At 45.7% G+C, this 22,187-nt stretch overlaps 1 protein-coding gene across 2 annotated transcripts in view; it reads left to right on the top strand.

Annotated features, from left to right (window-relative positions):
* The first annotated feature begins 13,073 nt into the window (after window positions 1–13,073).
* The window catches only part of LSAMP (limbic system associated membrane protein), a 906,496-nt gene continuing 897,382 nt past the window's right edge, over window positions 13,074–22,187 (top strand). Inside the window, exon 1 of one of the 2 annotated variants that reach the window (XM_077293714.1) lies at window positions 13,074–13,984. In XM_077293714.1, coding sequence (XP_077149829.1) covers window positions 13,827–13,984 — 158 coding nt within the window. In that variant the 5' untranslated portion in view covers window positions 13,074–13,826. The remainder of the gene's footprint in view (window positions 13,985–22,187) is intronic. The other variant, XM_077293713.1, reaches the window with a different exon arrangement.

The following is a 22,187-nucleotide window of genomic DNA, read 5'->3' as shown; positions in this document are numbered from 1 at the left end:
GATTCATACAATTTATTAATGAAGTCATCAGGAATAGCACAGAATGCGGTGTTACATGCCTCCCAGAGCTCATCTAGATTCTTTGGTTTTGTCTTCCAAGCTTCCTCTTTCATCCTTCCCCAAACATGCTCAATGATGTTCATGTCTGGTGACTGGGCTGGCCAGTCCTTGAGCACCTTGGTCTTTTTTGCCTGGAGGAACTTTGTTGTAGAGATGGATGGATGAGATGGAGCACCATCCTGCTGCAGAATGTGACCCCTTTTATGATTTTGAATATAAGAGGTAGCTAATACTTCTTGATATTTTAGGCTATTGATATTGCCTTCCACCTTGCAAATGTTTCGCACACCCCCATACTGAATGTAACCCCAGACCATGATCTTTCCACCACCAAATGTAACTGTTTTCTGGGTGTATTTTGGATCCATACGGGCTCCAGTAGGTCTCCTGCAGTATTTGCGGTCGCTGTGGTGTAATTCTACTGAAGATTCATCATAGAAGTCCACCTTCTGCCACTTTTCCAGCATCCATCTGTTTAGCAGGCTGTGGGACTTTGCAAATGCCACACGGTTTTTTATTTGCCTTTTGTTTAGTGCTGGCTTCTGGGCACTGATTCCACCATGGAGGCCATTTCGAGACAGAATCCTACAAACTGTTCTAGTTGACACAGGGACTTGAGGAGACCAGGCCTGTTGGAGCTCTGCTGCAGTGGAAGAAGGGCTTGCTTTGGATTTTCTAACCAGCTCAAGTTGCAGTTCAAGTGAAGGTCTGGGGTGCTGGGTTTCTTTTTATACACACACACTAATTAACCAATCATTTACTGAGCACAGTTGAGGATGTAAACTAGGATTGGGTGCATTGTATAACCGGGCGACAAGACTTTTGTCTTGCCAAAATCTGACCATTCTGTGTCCATTAACTGATCAATATTTCTGCATTGATGCCAATTTATTTTCTTAACCTAAACCACATTTCGGAGGGTTTCAGCTTTCAAAAGAATAATTTACACAACCAATGGATGAATTTACCATCAGGATATAAGCTTTTATTTACTTAACATGGATAAGCGACATAACATCTGTCAGGGAGTGTACATCATTTGTCAATTCCATTATTAATGTTCCCCATCCTGGTCCTTTCCTGTAAAAAGGTCTCCCATTTTGGGCTCCTTCAAGTAATAATACCCCGTATTCTGGGCCATTCAAGTATGAATATCCTCCATCCTGGAGCCCTTCCTGTAATAATTGCCTCCATCATGGGTCCCTTCCTAGTATATTGTTCCACACCTTCAGCCACTTCCAATAATAATGTCCCCTGGGCCCTTTCCATTTACCGTATATGCTCGAGTATAAGCCGACCCGCATATAAGCCGAGACCTTTAATTTTTCCACAAAAAACTGGGAAAACTTAATGACTCGAGTATAAGCCTAGGGTGGGAAATGCAGCAGCTACCGGTAAATTTCAAAAATAAAAATAGGTACCAATAAAAGTAAAATTAATTGAGACATCAGTAGGTTAAGTGTTTTTGAATATCCATATTGAATCAGGAGCCCCATATAATGCTCCATACAGTTCATGATGGGCCCCATAAGATGCTCCATAGGATAAAATGCTCCATATAATACTCCATAGAATAATATGCCCCATATGCTGCTGCAATTTAAAAAAAAAATTACATACTCACCTCTCGTTGCTGAGGACCAGATGCCGGAGTCACCGCTGGCTCAGGCCCCCGACACTTGCGATATTCACCTGTCCCTGTTCCACCACCGCGAGCCGCTCTGTCTTCCGGGTCTCTTCAGAGACTGTTCAGGCAGAGGGCGGCACACACACTAACCAAGTCATCGTGCCCTCTGACCTGAACATCACAGCCAGAGGGACAGGTGAATATCGCAATGCTCACCCTCCCCATCATACTCACCCTTCCGGCGCGGTCACTGCTTCTCCGATGGTCTCTCCGGCGCCGGCAGCTTGTTCCTGTATTCAGCGGTCACATGGTACTGCTCATTAAAGTAATGAATATGTGCTCCGTCTATGGGAGTGGAGTCGCATCCATATTCATTCATTTAATGAGCCGTATCACGTGACCGCTAAACACAGGAAGAGGTGCCGTAGGGACGTGCAGAGACTGCGCCAGGAGCAGGTGAGTATGATGTGACAGCCGCTTGCTCCTGCCGCTCCCCCCTCCAACCCCCTGGGACAACGACTCGAGTATAAGCCAAGAGTGGCACTTTCAGCCTAAAAAAAGGGCTGAAAATCTCGGCTTATGCTCGAGTATATACGGTCTAATGTCCTCCATCCTGCTGCTCTTTTCTATCACATTAAAAATAAACAATTCTTCTTACTTCCCCTACTCCACAGAGGTAGTAAGATTACTTCATTGTGCCAGCCACAGGCACACCGTCGTCATTTCCCGGACTCTGATGGGTCGGCAACACTTATTGCAGTACGAGGAGCTGGCGATTCTATAAGCCGCAATACATATAAGCTGAAAGTGTGTACTCAAATGCAAAACCAGCCGAAAGAGGGACTGGTATCAGCGAGCCCCCTCCCGTGCGAGCGTGGTCATACCCATTGTGACCGCGAACCTTATGCACTAGATCCCCAGACAAAATATTATCCTGTATCTCTGTATACAGGGAGCTCCCCCTAGTGGTGTCTGCAGACAGGATCTTATCATATATCTCTGCATACAGGGAGCTCCCCCTAGTGGTGGCTGCAGACAGGATCTTATCATATATCTCTGCATACAGGGAGCTCCCCCTAGTGGTGGCTGCAGACAGGATCTTATCATGTATCTCTGTATACAGGGAGCTCCCCCTAGTGGTGACTGCAGACAGGATCTTATCATGTATCTCTGTATACAGGGAGCTCCCCCTAGTGATGACTGCAGACAGGATCTTATCATGTATCTCTGAATACAGGGAGCTCCTCCTAGTGGTGGCTGCAGACAGAATCTTATGTATCTCTGTATACAGGGAGCTCCCCCTAGTGGTGACTGCAGACAGGATCTTATCATGTATCTTTGTATACAGGGAGCTCCCCCTAGTGGTGGCTGCAGACAGAATCTTATCATGTATCTCTGTATATAGGGAGCTCCCCCTAGTGGTGGCTGCAGGCAGGATCTTATCATGTATCTCTGTATACAGGGAGCTCCCCCTAGTGGTGACTGCAGACAGAATCTTATCATGTATCTCTGTATACAGGGAGCTCCCCCTAGTGGTGACTGCAGACAGGATCTTATCATATATCTCTGCATACAGGGAGCTCCCCCTAGTGGTGGCTGCAGACAGGATCTTATCATGTATCTCTGTATACAGGGAGCTCCCCCTAGTGGTGGCTGCAGACAGGATCTTATCATGTATCTCTGTATACAGGGAGCTCCCCCTAGTGGTGACTGCAGACAGGATCTTATCATGTATCTCTGTATACAGGGAGCTCCCCCTAGTGATGGCTGCAGACAGGATCTTATCATGTATCTCTGTATACAAGGAGCTCCTCCTAGTGGTGGCTGCAGACAGAATCTTATCATGTATCTCTGTATACAGGGAGCTCCCCCTAGTGGTGGCTGCAGACAGGATTTTATCATGTATCTCTGTATACAGGGAGCTCCCCCTAGTGGTGGCTGCAGACAGAATCTTATCATGTATCTCTGTATACAGGGAGCTCCCCCTAGTGGTGGCTGCAGACAGAATCTTATCATGTATCTCTGTATACAGGGAGCTCCCCCTAGTGGTGGCTGCAGACAGGATCTTATCATGTATCTCTGTATACAAGGAGCTCCCCCTAGTGGTGACCGCAGACAGGATCTCATCATGTATATCTGTATACAGGGAGCTCCCCCTAGTGGTGGCTGCAGACAGGATCTTATCATATATCTCTGTATACAGGGAGCTCCCCCTAGTGGTGGCTGCAGACAGGATCTTATCATGTATCTCTGTATACAGGGAGCTCCCCCTAGGGGTGGCTGCAGACAGAATCTCATCATGTATCTCTGTATACAGGGAGCTCCCCCTAGTGGTGGCTGCAGACAGGATCTTATCATGTATCTCTGTATACATGGAGCTCCCCCTAGTGGTGACTGCAGGCAGGATCTTATCATGTATCTCTGTATACAGGGAGCTCCCCCTAGTGGTGGCTGCAGACAGGATCTTATCATGTATCTCTAAATACAGGGAGCTCCCCCTAGTGGTGGCTGCAGACAGGATCTTATCATGTATCTCTGTATACAAGGAGCTCCCCCTAGTGGTGACCGCAGACAGGATCTTATCATGTATCTCTATATACAGGGAGCTCCCCCTAGTGGTGGCTGCAGACAGAATCTCATCATGTATATCTGTATACAGGGAGCTCCCCCTAGTGGTGGCTGCAGACAGGATCTTATCATATATCTCTGTATACAGGGAGCTCCCCCTAGTGGTGGCTGCAGACAGGATCTTATCATGTATCTCTGTATACAGGGAGCTCCCCCTAGTGGTGGCTGCAGACAGAATCTCATCATGTATCTCTGTATACAGGGAGCTCCCCCTAGGGGTGGCTGCAGACAGAATCTCATCATGTATCTCTGTATACAGGGAGCTCCCCCTAGTGGTGGCTGCAGACAGAATCTTATCATGTTTCTCTGTATACAGGGAGCTCCCCCTAGTGGTGGCTGCAGACAGGATCTTATCATGTATCTCTGCATACAGGGAGCTCCCCCTAGTGGTGACTGCAGACAGGATCTTATCATGTATCTCTGTATACAGGGAGCGCCTCCTGGTGGTGGCAGCAGGAAGCATGTATAATGTTGCTTTGTTCATACAGTAGATTTATAACTATATTTAGTAATTGTAAAAACAAAGCTGATGATTTATAAAGTCTCATGGTTTAGTGATGCAGCAGATGGGTCTTTCGTAGTGCTCTCTGGGAAAACAGAGTTGTATGAAATTAATCATGCAGAATTTTAGTCCTAGAAAATAACAAAATGGAAAAGATGGAGATTTACACTGCATTTCAATTGTTTCACTTTGTATAAGCAGCTGCTTTTCTCCTTCTCTCAAAACACTTTTACATTGCAATAACCAGTTGTATCCCAGCGCTGTGCAGTGGGTTATTATGATGCAATTTCAGCCATTTATAAGATTTAGCCATAACTTGCCTAATCTACTTTTCAGAGTTTCAGTTATCAGTTGTGTAACTTTCTCTGGTTCTTTATGTTTCAATCCTTCATCATTTTCAAGATTTCTTCTTGCTGTCAGTCAATGGGAACATAAGTCAATAATGACATCCCAGCTGAGCTTGTTACAATTGTATCCAGTGCAGGCAATCATCTGTGATCGGCGCAGCGGTTTAGACTCCATGAAGACTATTTACCTTTTCTTATACACTGCAACAATATTCAGACTCCGCTGCTAACACCACACAGAGAATTGTCTTCCCTAGATAAAATTGATAAAGAGGAAGAATTTTTTCTGTATGAGGTCTTTTATTCTATTTATTAATCAACAATGTTTCAATTCACCAACGCCAAGGAGGGATCCTGAAAATAGGGAGCTGCAGAAACGTCAAATGCAATGGCGTATTACAAAGTTGCAAAAGTGTCCAGTGTGTAATAAAAAAAATCTTTAGTTACACAGGACTTGATGCAATAATTCAGCGCCAAATATTATACATTTTCAAAGAAAGGTTTGTTTGCACAGGATTCCAGTCTGGGTGTAATGCGCGCAGCAACCAGCAGATGGCGCCAGACTGAGCCTTAGATTCTTCCTAGAAGGTGTCATGTCTGCTGTTTTCTGGAGGAAGCAGCAAAAACACAGTGATCCTGATAGGAAAGAGTCAGAGCTGCTTCCTCCAGCATCAAATATACCACAGCCATGTAATCAAAGCATAGGGCGCAGCCACAGCTGTCCTGGAGCCTAAGGGGGCCCATAGTGGCCCCTCTGGGATATAAGAAGACACCTGGTGCATGCAGAAAAGACCCAAGATGGTGAAGTTACAGCTCTGCAAACTGTTCTGACCCAGGGAAAGGCACCGGAGACAGGCCAAAGTCACAATAAATCAATGTGCAATGTTCTCTGCAGTATAGCGCCCCCTATGCCATATTATCTGCAGTATAGCGCCCCCTATGCCATGTTCTCTGCAGTATAGCGCCCCCTATGCCATGTTCTCTGCAGTATATCGCCCCCTATGCCATGTTCTCTGCAGTATAGTGCCCCCTATGCCATGTTCTCTGCAGTATAGCGCCCCTATGCCATGTTCTCTGCAGTATAGCGCCCCCTATACCATGTTCTCTGCAGTATAGTGCCCCCTATGCCATGTTCTCTGCAGCATAGCGCCCCTATGCCATGTTCTCTGCAGTATAGCGCCCCCTATACCATGTTCTCTGCAGTATAGCGCCCCCTATGCCATGTTCTCTGCAGTATAACGCCCCTTATGCCATGTTCTCTGCAGTATAGCGCCCCTATGCCATGTTCTCTGCAGTATAGTGCCCCCTATGCCATGTTCTCTGCAGTATAGCGCCCCCTATGCCATGTTATCTGCAGTATAGCGCCCCTATGCCATGTTCTCTGCAGTATAGCGCCCCCTATGCCATGTTCTCTGCAGTATAGCGCCCCCTATGCCATGTTCTCTGCAGTATATCGCCCCCTATGCCATGTTCTCTGCAGTATAGTGCCCCCTATGCCATGTTCTCTGCAGTATAGCGCCCCTATGCCATGTTCTCTGCAGTATAGCGCCCCCTATACCATGTTCTCTGCAGTATAGTGCCCCCTATGCCATGTTCTCTGCAGTATAGCGCCCCTATGCCATGTTCTCTGCAGTATAGCGCCCCCTATACCATGTTCTCTGCAGTATAGCGCCCCCTATGCCATGTTCTCTGCAGTATAACGCCCCCTATGCCATGTTCTCTGCAGTATAGCGCCCCCTATGCCATGTTCTCTGCAGTATAGCGCCCCCTATGCCATGTTCTCTGCAGTATAGCGCCCCCTATGCCATGTTCTCTGCAGTATATCGCCCCCTATACCATGTTCTCTCCTGTATAGCGCCCAGTATGCCATGTTCTCTGCAGTATAGCGCCCCCTATGCCATGTTCTCTGCAGTATAGCGTCCCCTATGCCATGTTCTCTGCAGTATAGCGCCCCCTATGCCATGTTCTCTGCAGTTTATCGCCCCCTATGCCAAGTTCTCTGCAGTATAGCGCCCCCTATGCCATGTTCTCTGCAGTATAGCACCCCCTATGCCATGTTCTCTCCTGTATAGCGCCCCCTATGCCATGTTCTCTGCAGTATAGCGCCCCCTATGCCATGTTCTCTGCAGTATAGCGCCCCCTATGCCATGTTCTCTGCAGTATATCGCCCTCTATACCATATTCTCTGCAGTATAGCGCCCCCTATGCCATATTCTCTGCAGTATAGCGCCCCCTATGCCATGTTCTCTGCAGTATAGCGCCCCCTATGCCATGTTCTCTGCAGTATAGCGCCCCCTATGCCATATTCTCTGCAGTATAGCGCCCCCTATGCCATATTCTCTGCAGTATAGCGCCCCCTATGCCATGTTCTCTGCAGTATAGCGCCCCCTATGCCATGTTCTCTGCAGTATAGCGCCCCCTATGCCATGTTCTCTGCAGTATAGCGCCCCCTATGCCATGTTCTCTGCAGTATAGCGCCCCCTATGCCATATTCTCTGCAGTATAGCGCCCCCTATGCCATGTTCTCTCCTGTATAGCGCCCCCTATGCCATGTTCTCTGCAGTATAGCGCCCCCTATGCCATGTTTTCTCCTGTATAGCGCCCCTATGCCATGTTCTGTGCAGTATAGCACCCCCTATGCCATGTTCTCTGCAGTATAGCGCCCCCTATGCCATGTTCTCTGCAGTATAGCGCCCCCTATGCCATGTTCTCTGCAGTATAGCGCCCCTTATGCCATATTCTCTGCAGTATAGCGCCCCCTATACCATGTTTTCTCCTGTATAGCGCCCCTATGCCATGTTCTGTGCAGTATAGCACCCCCTATGCCATGTTCTCTGCAGTATAGCGCCCCCTATGCCATGTTCTCTGCAGTATAGCGCCCCCTATGCCATGTTCTCTGCAGTATAGCACCCCTTATGCCATATTCTCTGCAGTATAGCGCCCCCCCATGCCATGTTTTCTCCTGTATAGCGCCCCTATGCCATATTCTCTGCAGTATAGCGCCCCCTATGCCATGTTCTCTGCAGTATAGCGCCCCCTATGCCATGTTCTCTGCAGTATAGCGCCTCCTATGCCATGTTCTCTGCAGTATAGCGCCCCCTATGCCATATTCTCTGCAGTATAGCGCCTCCTATGCCATGTTCTCTGCAGTATAGCGCCCCCTATGCCATGTTCTCTGCAGTATAGCGCCCCCTATGCCATGTTCTCTGCAGTATAGCGCCCCCTATGCCATATTCTCTGCAGTATAGCGCCCCCTATGCCATATTCTCTGCAGTATAGCGCCCCCTATGCCATGTTCTCTGCAGTATAGCGCCCCCTATGCCATGTTCTCTGCAGTATAGCGCCCCCTATGCCATGTTCTCTGCAGTATAGCGCCCCCTATGCCATGTTCTCTGCAGTATAGCGCCCCCTATGCCATATTCTCTGCAGTATAGCGCCCCCTATGCCATGTTCTCTCCTGTATAGCGCCCCCTATGCCATGTTCTCTGCAGTATAGCGCCCCCTATGCCATGTTTTCTCCTGTATAGCGCCCCTATGCCATGTTCTGTGCAGTATAGCACCCCCTATGCCATGTTCTCTGCAGTATAGCGCCCCCTATGCCATGTTCTCTGCAGTATAGCGCCCCCTATGCCATGTTCTCTGCAGTATAGCGCCCCTTATGCCATATTCTCTGCAGTATAGCGCCCCCTATACCATGTTTTCTCCTGTATAGCGCCCCTATGCCATGTTCTGTGCAGTATAGCACCCCCTATGCCATGTTCTCTGCAGTATAGCGCCCCCATGCCATGTTCTCTGCAGTATAGCGCCCCCTATGCCATGTTCTCTGCAGTATAGCACCCCTTATGCCATATTCTCTGCAGTATAGCGCCCCCCCATGCCATGTTTTCTCCTGTATAGCGCCCCTATGCCATATTCTCTGCAGTATAGCGCCCCCTATGCCATGTTCTCTGCAGTATAGCGCCCCCTATGCCATGTTCTCTGCAGTATAGCGCCTCCTATGCCATGTTCTCTGCAGTATAGCGCCCCCTATGCCATATTCTCTGCAGTATAGCGCCTCCTATGCCATGTTCTCTGCAGTATAGCGCCCCCTATGCCATGTTCTCTGCAGTATAGCGCCCCCTATGCCATGTTCTCTGCAGTATAGCGCCTCCTATGCCATGTTCTCTGCAGTATAGCGCCCCCTATGCCATGTTCTCTGCAGTATAGCGCCCCCTATGCCATGTTCTCTGCAGTATAGCGCCTCCTATGCCATGTTCTCTGCAGTATAGCGCCCCCTATGCCATATTCTCTGCAGTATAGCGCCCCTATGCCATGTTCTCTCCTGTATAGCGCCCCCTATGCCATATTCTCTGCAGTATAGCGCCCCCTATGCCATGTTCTCTGCAGTATAGCGCCCCCTATGCCATATTCTCTGCAGTATAGCGCCCCTATGCCATGTTCTCTCCTGTATAGCGCCCCCTATGCCATGTTCTCTGCAGTATAGCGCCCCCTATGCCATGTTCTCTCCTGTATAGCGCCCCTATGCCATGTTCTCTCCTGTATAGCGCCCCTATGCCATGTTCTCTGCAGTATAGCGCCCCCTATGCCATATTCTCTGCAGTATAGCGCCCCTATGCCATGTTCTCTCCTGTATAGCGCCCCCTATGCCATGTTCTCTGCAGTATAGCGCCCCCTATGCCATGTTCTCTCCTTTATAGCGCCCCTATGCCATGTTCTCTCCTGTATAGCGCCCCTATGCCATGTTCTCTGCAGTATAGCGCCCCCTATGCCATATTCTCTGCAGTATAGCGCCCCCTATGCCATGTTCTCTGCAGTATAGCGCCCCCTATGCCATATTCTCTGCAGTATAGCGCCCCCTATGCCATGTTCTGGTTTAATAGAAATACGCACTTTCGTTTGCAATCATTGTACTGTGAATTCTGCCATTTTCCAATGTCCGTTCCTTCTAGTGGTCAGTACCTCTGCTTGCTGTCCTTTCTTGGTGACCGTCAGTCATCACTTCTGGAGGAGGAGAATCTTGGATCTATTATTTCTTATTGTAACGACTGATCAGCTACATAGTAACATATAACAGCTTGGAATCTACTTTGTGAACATTGACCTTAGTGCGATGTAGCAGAGCTGAACGTGTTGTTTTTGGGTTGAGGCTGCACAGATCGCATGGAGACCCACAAGGTGCAGCAAATGCAACAAGTATGTGGCGACAAAATGCAGCAGGTCTGACATGTCTGAAAGTTTCTGATGGCGGCCGCCTTGTTTTCTGGCGATGTTCCAGTGTTTCTTGCCCTAATCGCCCTGTAGGCTAACAAGCAGTCCTATGCAAAATGGACGTGACAATGGGGCCAAATAGCAAACTGAGCTCTGCTGCATCTCACAGGCAATGACTAATCCCCTGGCTGTTTTCTTGCATTCTTGGCCATTAAGAATAACCCAGCAACTTGTAGGTGGGGGAAGAGGGAACCATGGCAGCCTAAAACCACTCATCTCTTCCTTCAGGGTGACCCAGGAGGAGGGTCAAGGATTGTTCTCTTGTCAGTGACTATATCCATTTGTCACAGCAAAGGTCGAGAGGTCGGTCTGCGTGACCCCGACATGTCATCAGTCTCCCCCCACTATTGAGCCCTTGTCTGCTGTCTACATGTGCTGAACAGCCCTGATGACTTATAATCAATAGCATCATACTGATCCTGAATGGTGTCATGTCTTACGCTCCAGTCACATCCAAAGCTGCATTCGAAATCTTATTCTAGTTGCTGCTAATACTGGTCAAAATGTATCAGTAGAATTGGAAATGCAGCTATGGATGTATTTCCTGCAGCCACCACTAGGGGGAGCTCACAACATGCAGATTTATCCAGTCCTGTTGTAATGAATTATAAATCCACTAAGTAGCTCCCTCTAGTGGCTGATCCAGGCAGGCAGCATTTTATCATTTACCATTGTGCGCGGCATGATATGAAGGTTATTATGTGGACAATAAGGCAGCTTGGGAATGATGGGAGATTTACAAGATGCAGAAATGAGAATTCAGCTCTGGAAGGGACTAGAGTACAGAATATGATTCATATATCCTGCAGTCACCACTAGGGGGAGCTCACAACATGCAGATTTAAACAGCGCCCTAAGGGTATGTGCACACGATGCAGATTTAGTGCAGAATTGGTGCAGAACTGCGCTGTGATTTACAGTACAATGTAAATCAATGTGAAAAAAAAAAAGCTGTGCACATGGTGCAGAAAAATCTGCGCAGAAACGCTGCAGATTTCAAAGAAGTGCATGTCACTTCTTTTGTGCATTTCTGCAGCGTTTCTGCACCCCTCCATTAATAGAAATCTGCGGTGGTAAAATCTGCACAAAAACTAAACAAAAACCGCACTAAAAATGCATAAAAAACGCACCCGCGGATTCTGCCAGGAGATGCAGATTTAGTGCAGAAAATTCTGCATCACATTTCCTACGTGTGCACATAGCCTTAGAAATTAGCTTCCTCTTGCCGTTGCAGCTGATAGGCTGCGTTTTTATCATGGGCAGATTGGGGGGATGTAAGGATTATTTACTCCACTAGAGGGAGCTGTGACACCACAACTTCTACTGCGCTCCATCAGTAAACTGCAAAGCTCCCCCTAGTGGTGGATGCAGACGGTCAGATTTTTATCATGTAATTCCACAGGAAGCGGAGATGTTGAAAATGGCGAGGAAGTAAAAAGGACTTTAGAAAGTTGCGGATCTTTGTATTATCCATTGATCAAGCTCAATTTACATAGGACTGACCAAGCATAGTAGTAGGAAGACGCCCACCATTACAACCCGACTGGTGAGGGGTAGATGTAGCAGAGCTCAGTTTGGTGGCACCTCACGCCTCTTACCTCTTATCCATGGTGCATTCATAGAAGTCTATCATAAAGTGGGCACATAGTCATCCCATCAAAGCGTGATGCAGCAGAGCTGAGTTGGCTGGGTGTATGTCTTTAGTCTTCCATTACAGTGATATTGAACCAGAACTTAAAAATATGTGGCATCATGTTCCACAGTCCAAGATTGTGTTATCTGCGGTCTTACATGGGACTGCCAACACAATGACAAAGCTATGTATCAATGTTGAATATTCCTTAATTTAGGAGAGTCCTGATGCCCATTCAATGTCGCAGAGATTAAATTGTCAAGCACTTCTTTATATTCTTACATGGGACTGCATATAAGGACCTACCAGATCAACTTGCAAAGAAGCAGAGCTGAATTTGTTGTCCTTCATGTTATTACATAGGACTGCATGCGAACTCTCTGCATTTCCTTTGCTATTCCACTGCAGACGGGACAATGTTTCACAACCTCAAAAAGCATCAGATGTGTGTTTGCATGGGACTGCAAGAGGATCTACTACCTTATTTGAAAAGAGCACGATGCTCCATAACAGCACATAGGTCTGTAGGTGAATCTGATGCTTTAGCTCAGAGCCATCAACATTTACATGTAATGCGGTTGTGATGAGTTTGTCATTTGGCTCAATATTTCCCAATCCATCTTTTTTACATAGGACTGCATCAGAAACTACTTTATTACAGTTCAGAAAGTTTACGCTGCAGGACTGAGTTAATAAATTGGCCACAAATATATCTCGAACATGGTCTGTGGCGCAGTACAGAGCTTGTTATCACTTATATCAGTCCCTGTCCCTATTTGAGTTCATAGTCTGAGATTTATGGATTTTTTTAAAGATCTTTTCCTTGGCTGGATTCGAACCCACAACCTCGGCGTCCAGGTCGTGGGTTCGAATCTGACCGTGGACAATATCCGGATGGAGTTTGTAAATTTTTCTGGTGTTGGTGTAAGATTCATCCTCACATCCCCGGCTTCCTCCCACGCTCCAGAATCCTACAGATAGGTAATTATGATACATTATTTCTGTTTTTACACAGGACTGCAGGCGAAGCTATGGCATAGTAATAGCTGAGTTCTCACGACGCCGCGCAGGTCTCAGATCCACAACAACACCCCAGAAAACGTGCGAGGCACAAGAGTCTCTGGCGCTGCCTTCCTATTGGGAGAAGCAAGTGTTTCCCAATGAATTGGTGGCGGGAGGGGGGTTGTTGTGGGAGAAAAGCCGGATCCAGTGTTCTTCCCCTTACAATCCAGGCAGGTTTCTGCTCTTCTTTATGGAGATCCGCCTCCATCCCCCTCCCTTCCCTTCGCTCTCTCCATCCATCTCTGTGAGCTTGGGAAAGTGGGTTAGTGAAGGAACCTTGTGTACACAATCTCGGTCCTGGCAGCAGCGGCAGCCGCACGTCCCCTCCGCTCCGCTCCTGCTACTTGTAACTCTGGGATTGTTGTTCTGGATTTCCTCCTCTGGATCATCCTAGAAAAACAAAAAAACAAAAATCCAAAAACAGCAAAAACTGCAGAATCCAAACATCCCCCCCTCCTCCATCTCTCCGCTTACTTTGGGAAACTGCATGAAGATCCTGATCTTCTCCGATCCTTGGGATTGATTAACTTTGGGATTTAAAACAAACAAACTGATTTTTGGTTGGATTTTTTTTTTTCATGGTTTTTGGCAAAAATTTGTTTTTTTGGGAGCAAGTTCTAGATATTTTTTTTTAAGTCTTTCTCTAGATTTGATTGTTGTTTTTTTTCTTCTCGCGTTGTGATTGTAAAGTGGTTGACCATGGTTTGGAGGTGGCAAGCAGCAGACAGGAACCAGTTGCCTCTTCTGCTTCTAAGACTCCTTTGCCTTCTCCCAACAGGATTGCCTGTCCGCAGCGTGGATTTTAACCGAAGCACAGATAACATCACTGTCCGGCAAGGGGATACAGCTGTACTCAGGTAGGGGGCGCTCCGCCTGCTTCTTCTTCTTATGCTCTTTTTGTTGACATGTTGGGGGCTACTTGAGTCATCTAAGATGCTGGACTACACAAGAGTGGAGGAATGGTACCAGGAGGTGTCCACCACAAAGGTCTTCTCCTACTTCCCTGCTTACTCCTTGCCCTCCATTCTACAAGGATGTGCAATTGCGGTGCTACCATTGACACCTAACGTCCTCCTCCACTCCTGGTGTCAGTATTTTCTAAAGTCTACCTTGCTCGATTGACTCATCTCATCATGTGAGGATAATCGAAGGTTCATCACGTGCTCATTGCAACCTCCATCCGTCCCTTGCACAGTAGTCACATTGCAGTCCTCCTGGTGGAACGGATGAGGACTTGGAAGCTTCTAAAATGTCCATGTTTATTGAGATGCAGGCATGGATTGGGTTGGGATCCTGTGTGATACGGTTGGAGGAGCTGGCACGGTACCTAGATCTAGTGCGACACTAGATGGCTTCCCAGGCATGGAGGGAGTTAAGCGTTCTGTTGCTGGGAACATAGGCATGCTAGGATTTGCTGACACCTCATAGCTGCTAGCGTTCACGTCAAGGAGCCACTAGTAGTTGTAAGGGCACATCTTCATCATGGCCGTAGGGAATGGTCCATGCCATGACACAGGACTATCTTCAGAGCCAAGCCTGCCCCGTAGACTTCACTATCTACCAGAGCTTACGTCGTGGTGGCTGCAGTGACACCAAGGTACACACTGGACAAGGCTAGGGAGCACTGCAGCATTCTGCGTAGAGGGACACGAGGAGCCAAATTTATTAACTCCATAGTTGTCGTAGGCTCCATCTTCTTCTCTTTGACCAGGTCTAGTCCTTAGAGGCTCCTTAGAGAATCACGTTAAAGACAGTCAGGTTAATTAGTGCTGTGCGTTAACGTCTGCATGTAAAAGGCAGGATAGGCTGGAAACGGGCTGCGTTATTGGTCCTTGGAGGACCGGGATGGAGAAGCAGGAGTTAACCCGTTAAACGTCATGTTCTTGATGGAGCTTGAGGTCTTCTAAAGCTTACTGACCTTGCACATCCCATAGAGCGTCATTAACACACTGAAGCATGCTCCATCCAGGTGTGAGCGCAGTGAAGTGGAGCGAAGGAGCATTGTAACTTGACGAGGGCATGCAAAACGCCACGGTGGCGGTGTCAATGGTGGTTGAGTCATTGTGATGACGGCTCGTGGTCAATTCATTGAGTAGAGCAGGATATTAACCTATGCCAGCGTAAACTGCATGTCATCGTGGTCTATGAAACCAACCCATGCAATGATTAGATGGAGATGCACGTTCATGCTTCCACCCGTGACGATTGTGATACCTTGGCTTCTGTGAAGCCCCATCTAGTGCTACATTTTGGCCATGTATGATGGTCTTCTCGATAGACTATTGCCCTGCAGATACACACATCTCATGGATTGTCATCCATAAAACTGATACTGCAGCTAGTTCAACCTAACACACAGTGTCCTAGTGGTCGTTCTCCAGGTTCTGGAGCAGCGCACTGTGTACTGGGGTGGACAATGCTCGACGCTGAGTGTTTGTGGGATGTCTGGGGATTATCACACCATGTCCCCATCCACTTAGCATGTTGCACTTGGACCTCAGGACATGTCCCATCTACAGGTCATGTGTAAAGACATTGCATCTGTGGAACTTCTAATCTGGTCGGCTGCTTAAAGGGATTGTCTACGTCTTGTTAAAACCTTTCCAAAATTGACAAGAGTGGGATGATCAATGGCGAGGAATCTCTCTGAGAAGATTAGAAAGGTTTTTGCAAAGTCTTGTAAGATCTTAGACTCATGGTATAATTTTCGATGGAATTTATAGTCATCGCGTAAATTGATTTTATGGATTATTCCACATCTTCGACTTGATTACGATAAAGCCCCCAAATTTCTGGCTCTCAAGCTGGTGCAAAAACTGCAATTCCTATGGTGCCCTAATAGATTGTGGCCAGGGAAGTTTTGCAAGAGCTGGAGAGCCATTGTTTGGAGACCACTTGATTATGACATGGTGGGACTTGTAGCCTTACTCTAGTTGAAGAGTCACAGGACCATGATGAAAATTATCGAGGGTCCCTGGAACCAGAATTGTAGATATAAGTGATTGCTTTGTTTCCAAAGACCTTTTAGACCTTCTTGGCTTTAATCAAACACAATGTCGTAGAGTCCTGAAAATACCGGATATCAATGGTTCTGTACTGACTGGTCTGATAGGAGTGAAACATTGTATAAGAATGAGGACACTTAGAACAGAAGAAGGGTCATCATAAATATCACATGAGGCCCAAAAAAGAACGTCTCCTCTCCGTACACCATGAACTTTATGGCTCCCCTAAAATCACCAAGCACCAAGAAGTGGAGGGGGTCCCAGTGGTTATACTGCCCCCCAGTGTCGGAGGCAAGAAATCTGCATGCGTTTTTGCCTCGGTTTTGATACGTTTTTGCTGCGGTTTTGACGCGTTTTTGCATTTTATAGTGGGAAATCCGCAAAAAAACCCGCAAAATTAATGAACATGCTGCGTTTTTTACCGCGATGCGTTTTTTTTGCGGAAAAAAACGCATCATGTGCACAAAAATAGCGGAATTCATTCTAAATGATGGGATGCATATTGTATGCTGTTTTTTTTGCGGTTTGATAGCGTTTTTATGGGGAAAAACCACGAAAAAAACACGAAAAATCAGCAATGTGTGCATTGGGAAATGTCCGGAAAAAAACGCGGCAAAAACGCGTAAAAACCGCATGCAGATTTCTTGCAGATTTCTTGCAGAAAATTTCAGGTTTTTCTCAGGAATTTTCTGCAAGAAATCCTGAATGTGTGCATATAGCCTATAGTCTGACTGCAGCGGTATGAAGGTGCGTATTTATATCTAGCATAAATCCCCCATTTTCTTAGTTGCACGGGGGGGCTACGTAAAGTAAAACTTCAGTCCTAAAACTTTGGCAAGCGCTACTGGTGGGAGTTGGTTACAAAAGGTAAAAAAAAATCGAAACGACGTTTTGGCTGCATGGGGCCTTTTTCAAGCCACATAAATGTATGTACACCTCTTATTATATTTGACTTGAAAAAGGCCCCATGTGGCCGAAACGTTGTTTCCATTTTGTACCATTTTGTAAGCATTAGACGATAAAAAGATTCCTTGGAGGAGAACGTCTGGTGCCTTGGACCTTCTTCCATTTTTAATGATCTGGCGACATTGTGCGCAGCTTCTCCATGACTGCATGGACCATGGAGTGGTGCATGGGAGAAGAAATTTTTCTAAACTGGTGGGAGCCAATTGGAGGTCATCGTCAATACTACAACGGCAGTGGTCAAGGCATAAGAGACTCAGATGTCAGCAGTGGACTTATATATTGTGTCCTATCAGAACATGGGGGTCCGATACCTGGCATCACTGTCTATTACCCAATAGGTCATTAGTCATTGATATATATTGAAGTCCATAGGAGCTGCAGTACCCAATTACACCACTATGCTGTGAATGGAGCTGTGCCATCATTCCATGGCGGCTGGATCTGGTCACGGCGCATCAATGGGGGAGTCATGTGTCAGATCTGGTATTGATGATGGGTCCACCACCATAGTCCTGGACATCCCCTTTAATTTACAGTAATCGCCATTTAAAGACAGTCTCTTAAATCACGGCTTATTATGGGCGACTTGGACAATGAAAGTATCATTTTAATTTTCCCGTCTCTTAAGACTCACGATTTCCTTCAATTCATATCATCTTTCAAAAAGAAAAACATGCGCCATCAAACTCTTAAAAGCCGTAAGCGCAGGTTCCCGGCTCGCGAACACGTCTACTCCAAGGATATTCTCAACTACCTGCGGAGAAAAAGAAGTTTTATCTCACGGATTACTTCAAAGGATGAAAGTGAATATTCTTAATTAAGGTTTTATTGTTTCTGCTCAAAAATGAAGAATCCTGTAAAAAAAAAAAAGAAGAAAAATAGAAAAAAGTCAGATGATTGCAAAAAGTTTCAAAAATGTAAGGGGAAATGCCTGGTTCTGATTACACTGGTCGCCCCATAAGTGTAGCCAATGGCCGCTCCATAGGGCCACAGATCCTTATTGCACATCTTCATTATAAAACCAGTCTGGTGGGCTTCTATTGTGACGTACTGTTCCCAGCAGGAGATTAAACCACCATGAGACCCTCCGGGGGAACCGTCTGGATATTGTTGGACAGTACATAGGATTCCTACCCTGTGTAGTCCACAAATTACATGTGCTGCCAACTAGTGGTCGCAAGTGGAGCTGCAACAATTTTTACATTGCTACAATACTTTACTTGGATGCTTAGAATCATGTTTATTTTTTGTGTTAATTTTTCTTTTCTCTATGTTATGATCTTTATTAAAAATTAAAAAAAAAGAAATCTTGCAATTTTCACAGTGACCATTTTTTAGACTCCTCCGTTTCAAGAAATTCACACGCACATTAGCAGCAATGAACAGACTCATACACTATATAGTCTATCAAAGCATCTAATGGACATGTGCAAACGAGGAGGAGGTGAGCTGTGATATCATCTATTGTGAATGGTGGATCCTGTGTTATCTACTGTATATAGAGGTGTTATCAGTCATTGTACAGGAGGAGGAGGTGAGCTGTGACATCACCTACTGTGAATGGTGGATCCTGTGTTATCTACTGTATATAGAGGTGTTATCAGTCATTGTACAGGAGGAGGAGGTGAGCTGTGACATCACCTATTGTGAATGGTGGATCCTGTGTTATCTACTGTATATAGAGGTGTTATCAGTCATTGTACAGGAGGAGGAGGTGAGCTGTGACATCACCTATTGTGAATGGTGGATCCTGTGTTATCTACTGTATATAGAGGTGTTATCAGTCATTGTACAGGAGGAGGAGGTGAGCTGTGACATCACCTATTGTGAATGGTGGATCCTGTGTTATCTACTGTATATAGAGGTGTTATCAGTCATTGTACAGGAGGAGGAGGTGAGCTGTGACATCACCTATTGTGAATGGTGGATCCTGTGTTATCTGCTGTATATAGAGGTGTTATCAGTCATTGTACAGGAGGAGGAGGTGAGCTGTGATATCACCTATTGTGAATGGTGGATCCTGTGTTATCTGCTGTATATAGAGGTGTTATCAGTCATTGTACAGGAGGAGGAGGTGAGCTGTGATATCACCTATTGTGAATGGTGGATCCTGTGTTATCTGCTGTATATAGAGGTGTTATCAGTCATTGTACAGGAGGAGGAGGTGAGCTGTGACATCACCTATTGTGAATGGCGGATCCTGTGTTATCTGCTGTATATAGAGGTGTTATCAGTCATTGTACAGGAGGAGGAGGTGAGCTGTGACATCACCTATTGTGAATGGCGGATCCTGTGTTATCTGCTGTATATAGAGGTGTTATCAGTCATTGTACAGGAGGAGGAGGTGAGCTGTGACATCACCTATTGTGAATTGTGGATCCTGTGTTATCTTCTGTATATAGAGGTGTTATCAGTCATTGTACAGGAGGAGGAGGTGAGCTGTGACATCACCTATTGTGAATGGTGGATCCTGTGTTATCTACTGTATATAGAGGTGTTATCAGTCATTGTACAGGAGGAGGTGAGCTGTGACATCACCTATTGTGAATGGTGGATCCTGTGTTATCTACTATATATAGAGGAATTATCAGTCATTGTACAGGAGGAGGAGGTGAGCTGTGACATCACCTATTGTGAATGGTGGATCCTGTGTTATCTGCTGTATATAGAGGTGTTATCAGTCATTGTACAGGAGGAGGTGAGCTGTGACATCACCTATTGTGAATGGTGGATCCTGTGTTATCTGCTGTATATAGAGGTGTTATCAGTCATTGTACAGGAGGAGGAGGTGAGCTGTGACATCACCTATTGTGAATGGTGGATCCTGGGTCCCGCTGTAGGTTGAGGTGTTATCAGTCATTGTAGTTTTGCCTTTAATGATAAAGAGCCTGCCAAAAACTCTTCCTGAGTTATGTAGCTTGAGCCTAAATTAGCCCCAGTGGCCAGAGTGAAAATTGCAAGATTACTATTGTTTTCTATTAAATAGCGGGATTTAAACAATAAGCGGTTTTCTAAGTGCACATTCCCTCTATCTACACAGAGCGTGGACCTTTCTTAGTTACATATCTTTGCTGTTCCCATTGTACATACAGGACAGATCATCAATGAGATCTAATGGGGAATCTGTTCTCATCGTACAATAGACACAAAGTCGCCCCCACGCTCATTGTCTTTACTGGATCTTTGGATATTCTGGTGTCAGATCATTGTCCATTGCTGGATGCTTTGTTACTCTGCTGGGTATTTCCATTTTTGAGTTTTTGTTTTTTGCTCCCCTTCTTCCCAGAGCCATAACTTTTTTATTTTTCCATCAATACGGTCATGTGAGGGCGTGTTGTTTGCGGGATGAGCTGTACTTTTGAACAACACCATTGGTTTTAACATATCCTGTACTGGAAAACGTGAAAACGTTACGCCGTTTAACGATTGTTTTTTTTATATTGATAGATTGGGCGATTCTGAATACGGTGATACCAAATATATGTATGTGCGATTGATTCTTTTATTGTTTTATTTTGAATGGGGTGAAAGGGGGGTGATTTGAACTTTTATATTTTTTCAATTTTTTTAAATATTTTTAAAAACTTTTTTTTTTAACTTTTTGCATGCTTCACAAGCCTCTATGGGAGACTAGAAGCTGCCTTAACCCGATTGGCTCTGCTACATACAGGCAAGGCTGCCACTAGGAATTTTGGGGCCCCATACTGGCATAGTTTTCAGGGCCCCCTGGAGACTCCGCCCAGGCTCCACCCCTTGATCTGTCCACAGTCCCACCGCTCTCTCTTGGAAAAACTCCACGTTCTCACCAATCACTCATTATCAGTTCCCATCACTAGATCACACATATATCCAGCAGCTTTTGTTTTGACCAAAAGATTTTTTAAGCCACCACCACAACAAGGTAGACTGTTTTAGCCAGGCCCTACTCTACTCTATCCTTTTAACCATTTGTTAAAATATGCAATACAATTTTGGTATATTTTTATTTATTTTTCAATTTTTAAAATGACCAATAATGTCACATACAAGGGACTAATACCACCGCACCATGACCAGGCACCATATTACCACCACATAGTGACCTATAATACCTCATACAAGAAACAAATACCACCACAATATGTCCAGACCACATATTACCACCACATAGTGACCAAATAACAGCACATACAAGGAACAAATGCAGCCCCACCATGGCCAGACAACATATTACCAACACATAGTGACCTATAATACCACATACAAGGAACAAATACCGCCACACCATGTTCAGACCATATATGACCACCATATTGTGACCAAATAACAGCACATACAAGGAACAAATACTGCCACACCATGGCCGGACAACATATTACCACCACATAGTGACTGAATACTACAGTACTGATCATTAATAAAAAACAATACTAATATCACCATAAGTGCCATTATACACAGGTGATCGGTACTTAGCATGCAGTGTCTGTGTACAGGTAATATAGTGATTACCAGTGACATTATACACACGAGAGCTGTATATATTGTACAGGTTATATAGTGATCAATGACATTATACACAGGAGCTCTGTATATAGTGTCAGTGTAAAGGTAATACAGTGATCAATGGTGACATTATACACAAGAGCACTGTATATAGTATACAGTGTATAGTGTCAGTGTACAGGTAACACACTGACTCACCAGGGACGTCTCTAGGTGAAGTCCTTCATCTTTGCTTTTCATCTTCATCCAGCACAGACTGCCATCACTTCTTCCAGCCAGGGCTCATCTCAGCAGAAAATAACAGTTATCAAGAGCACAGCTTGCAAAACACATTACTTAATTCTATGCCAACTTCTACACTACAGCAGATGAAAAAAAAAAGGTGATATAGTGTCACGCTGCACAGTAACAGGAATGCTCCCCATTTAAAACAGTATCCTCAAAAAAATAAAGTAAATACATGACTGCAGTATAATATCCCTTAATTAACCCCTATGGTAATAATATCTCCCATCCTGGCGCCCGTGTGTCTTATTCCTGGCTTCAGCCATATGTTCTCCCATCCCGCCCTCATCAGTATTCTTTCTGCCCCCATGTGATGTCC

Source organism: Ranitomeya variabilis, chromosome 3, assembly GCF_051348905.1.
Source record: "Ranitomeya variabilis isolate aRanVar5 chromosome 3, aRanVar5.hap1, whole genome shotgun sequence".
Classification (NCBI taxonomy): Eukaryota; Metazoa; Chordata; class Amphibia; order Anura; family Dendrobatidae; genus Ranitomeya; species Ranitomeya variabilis.
The sequence above is the reverse complement of the archived record's forward strand: the minus strand, read 5'-3'. Positions and strand labels throughout refer to the sequence as shown.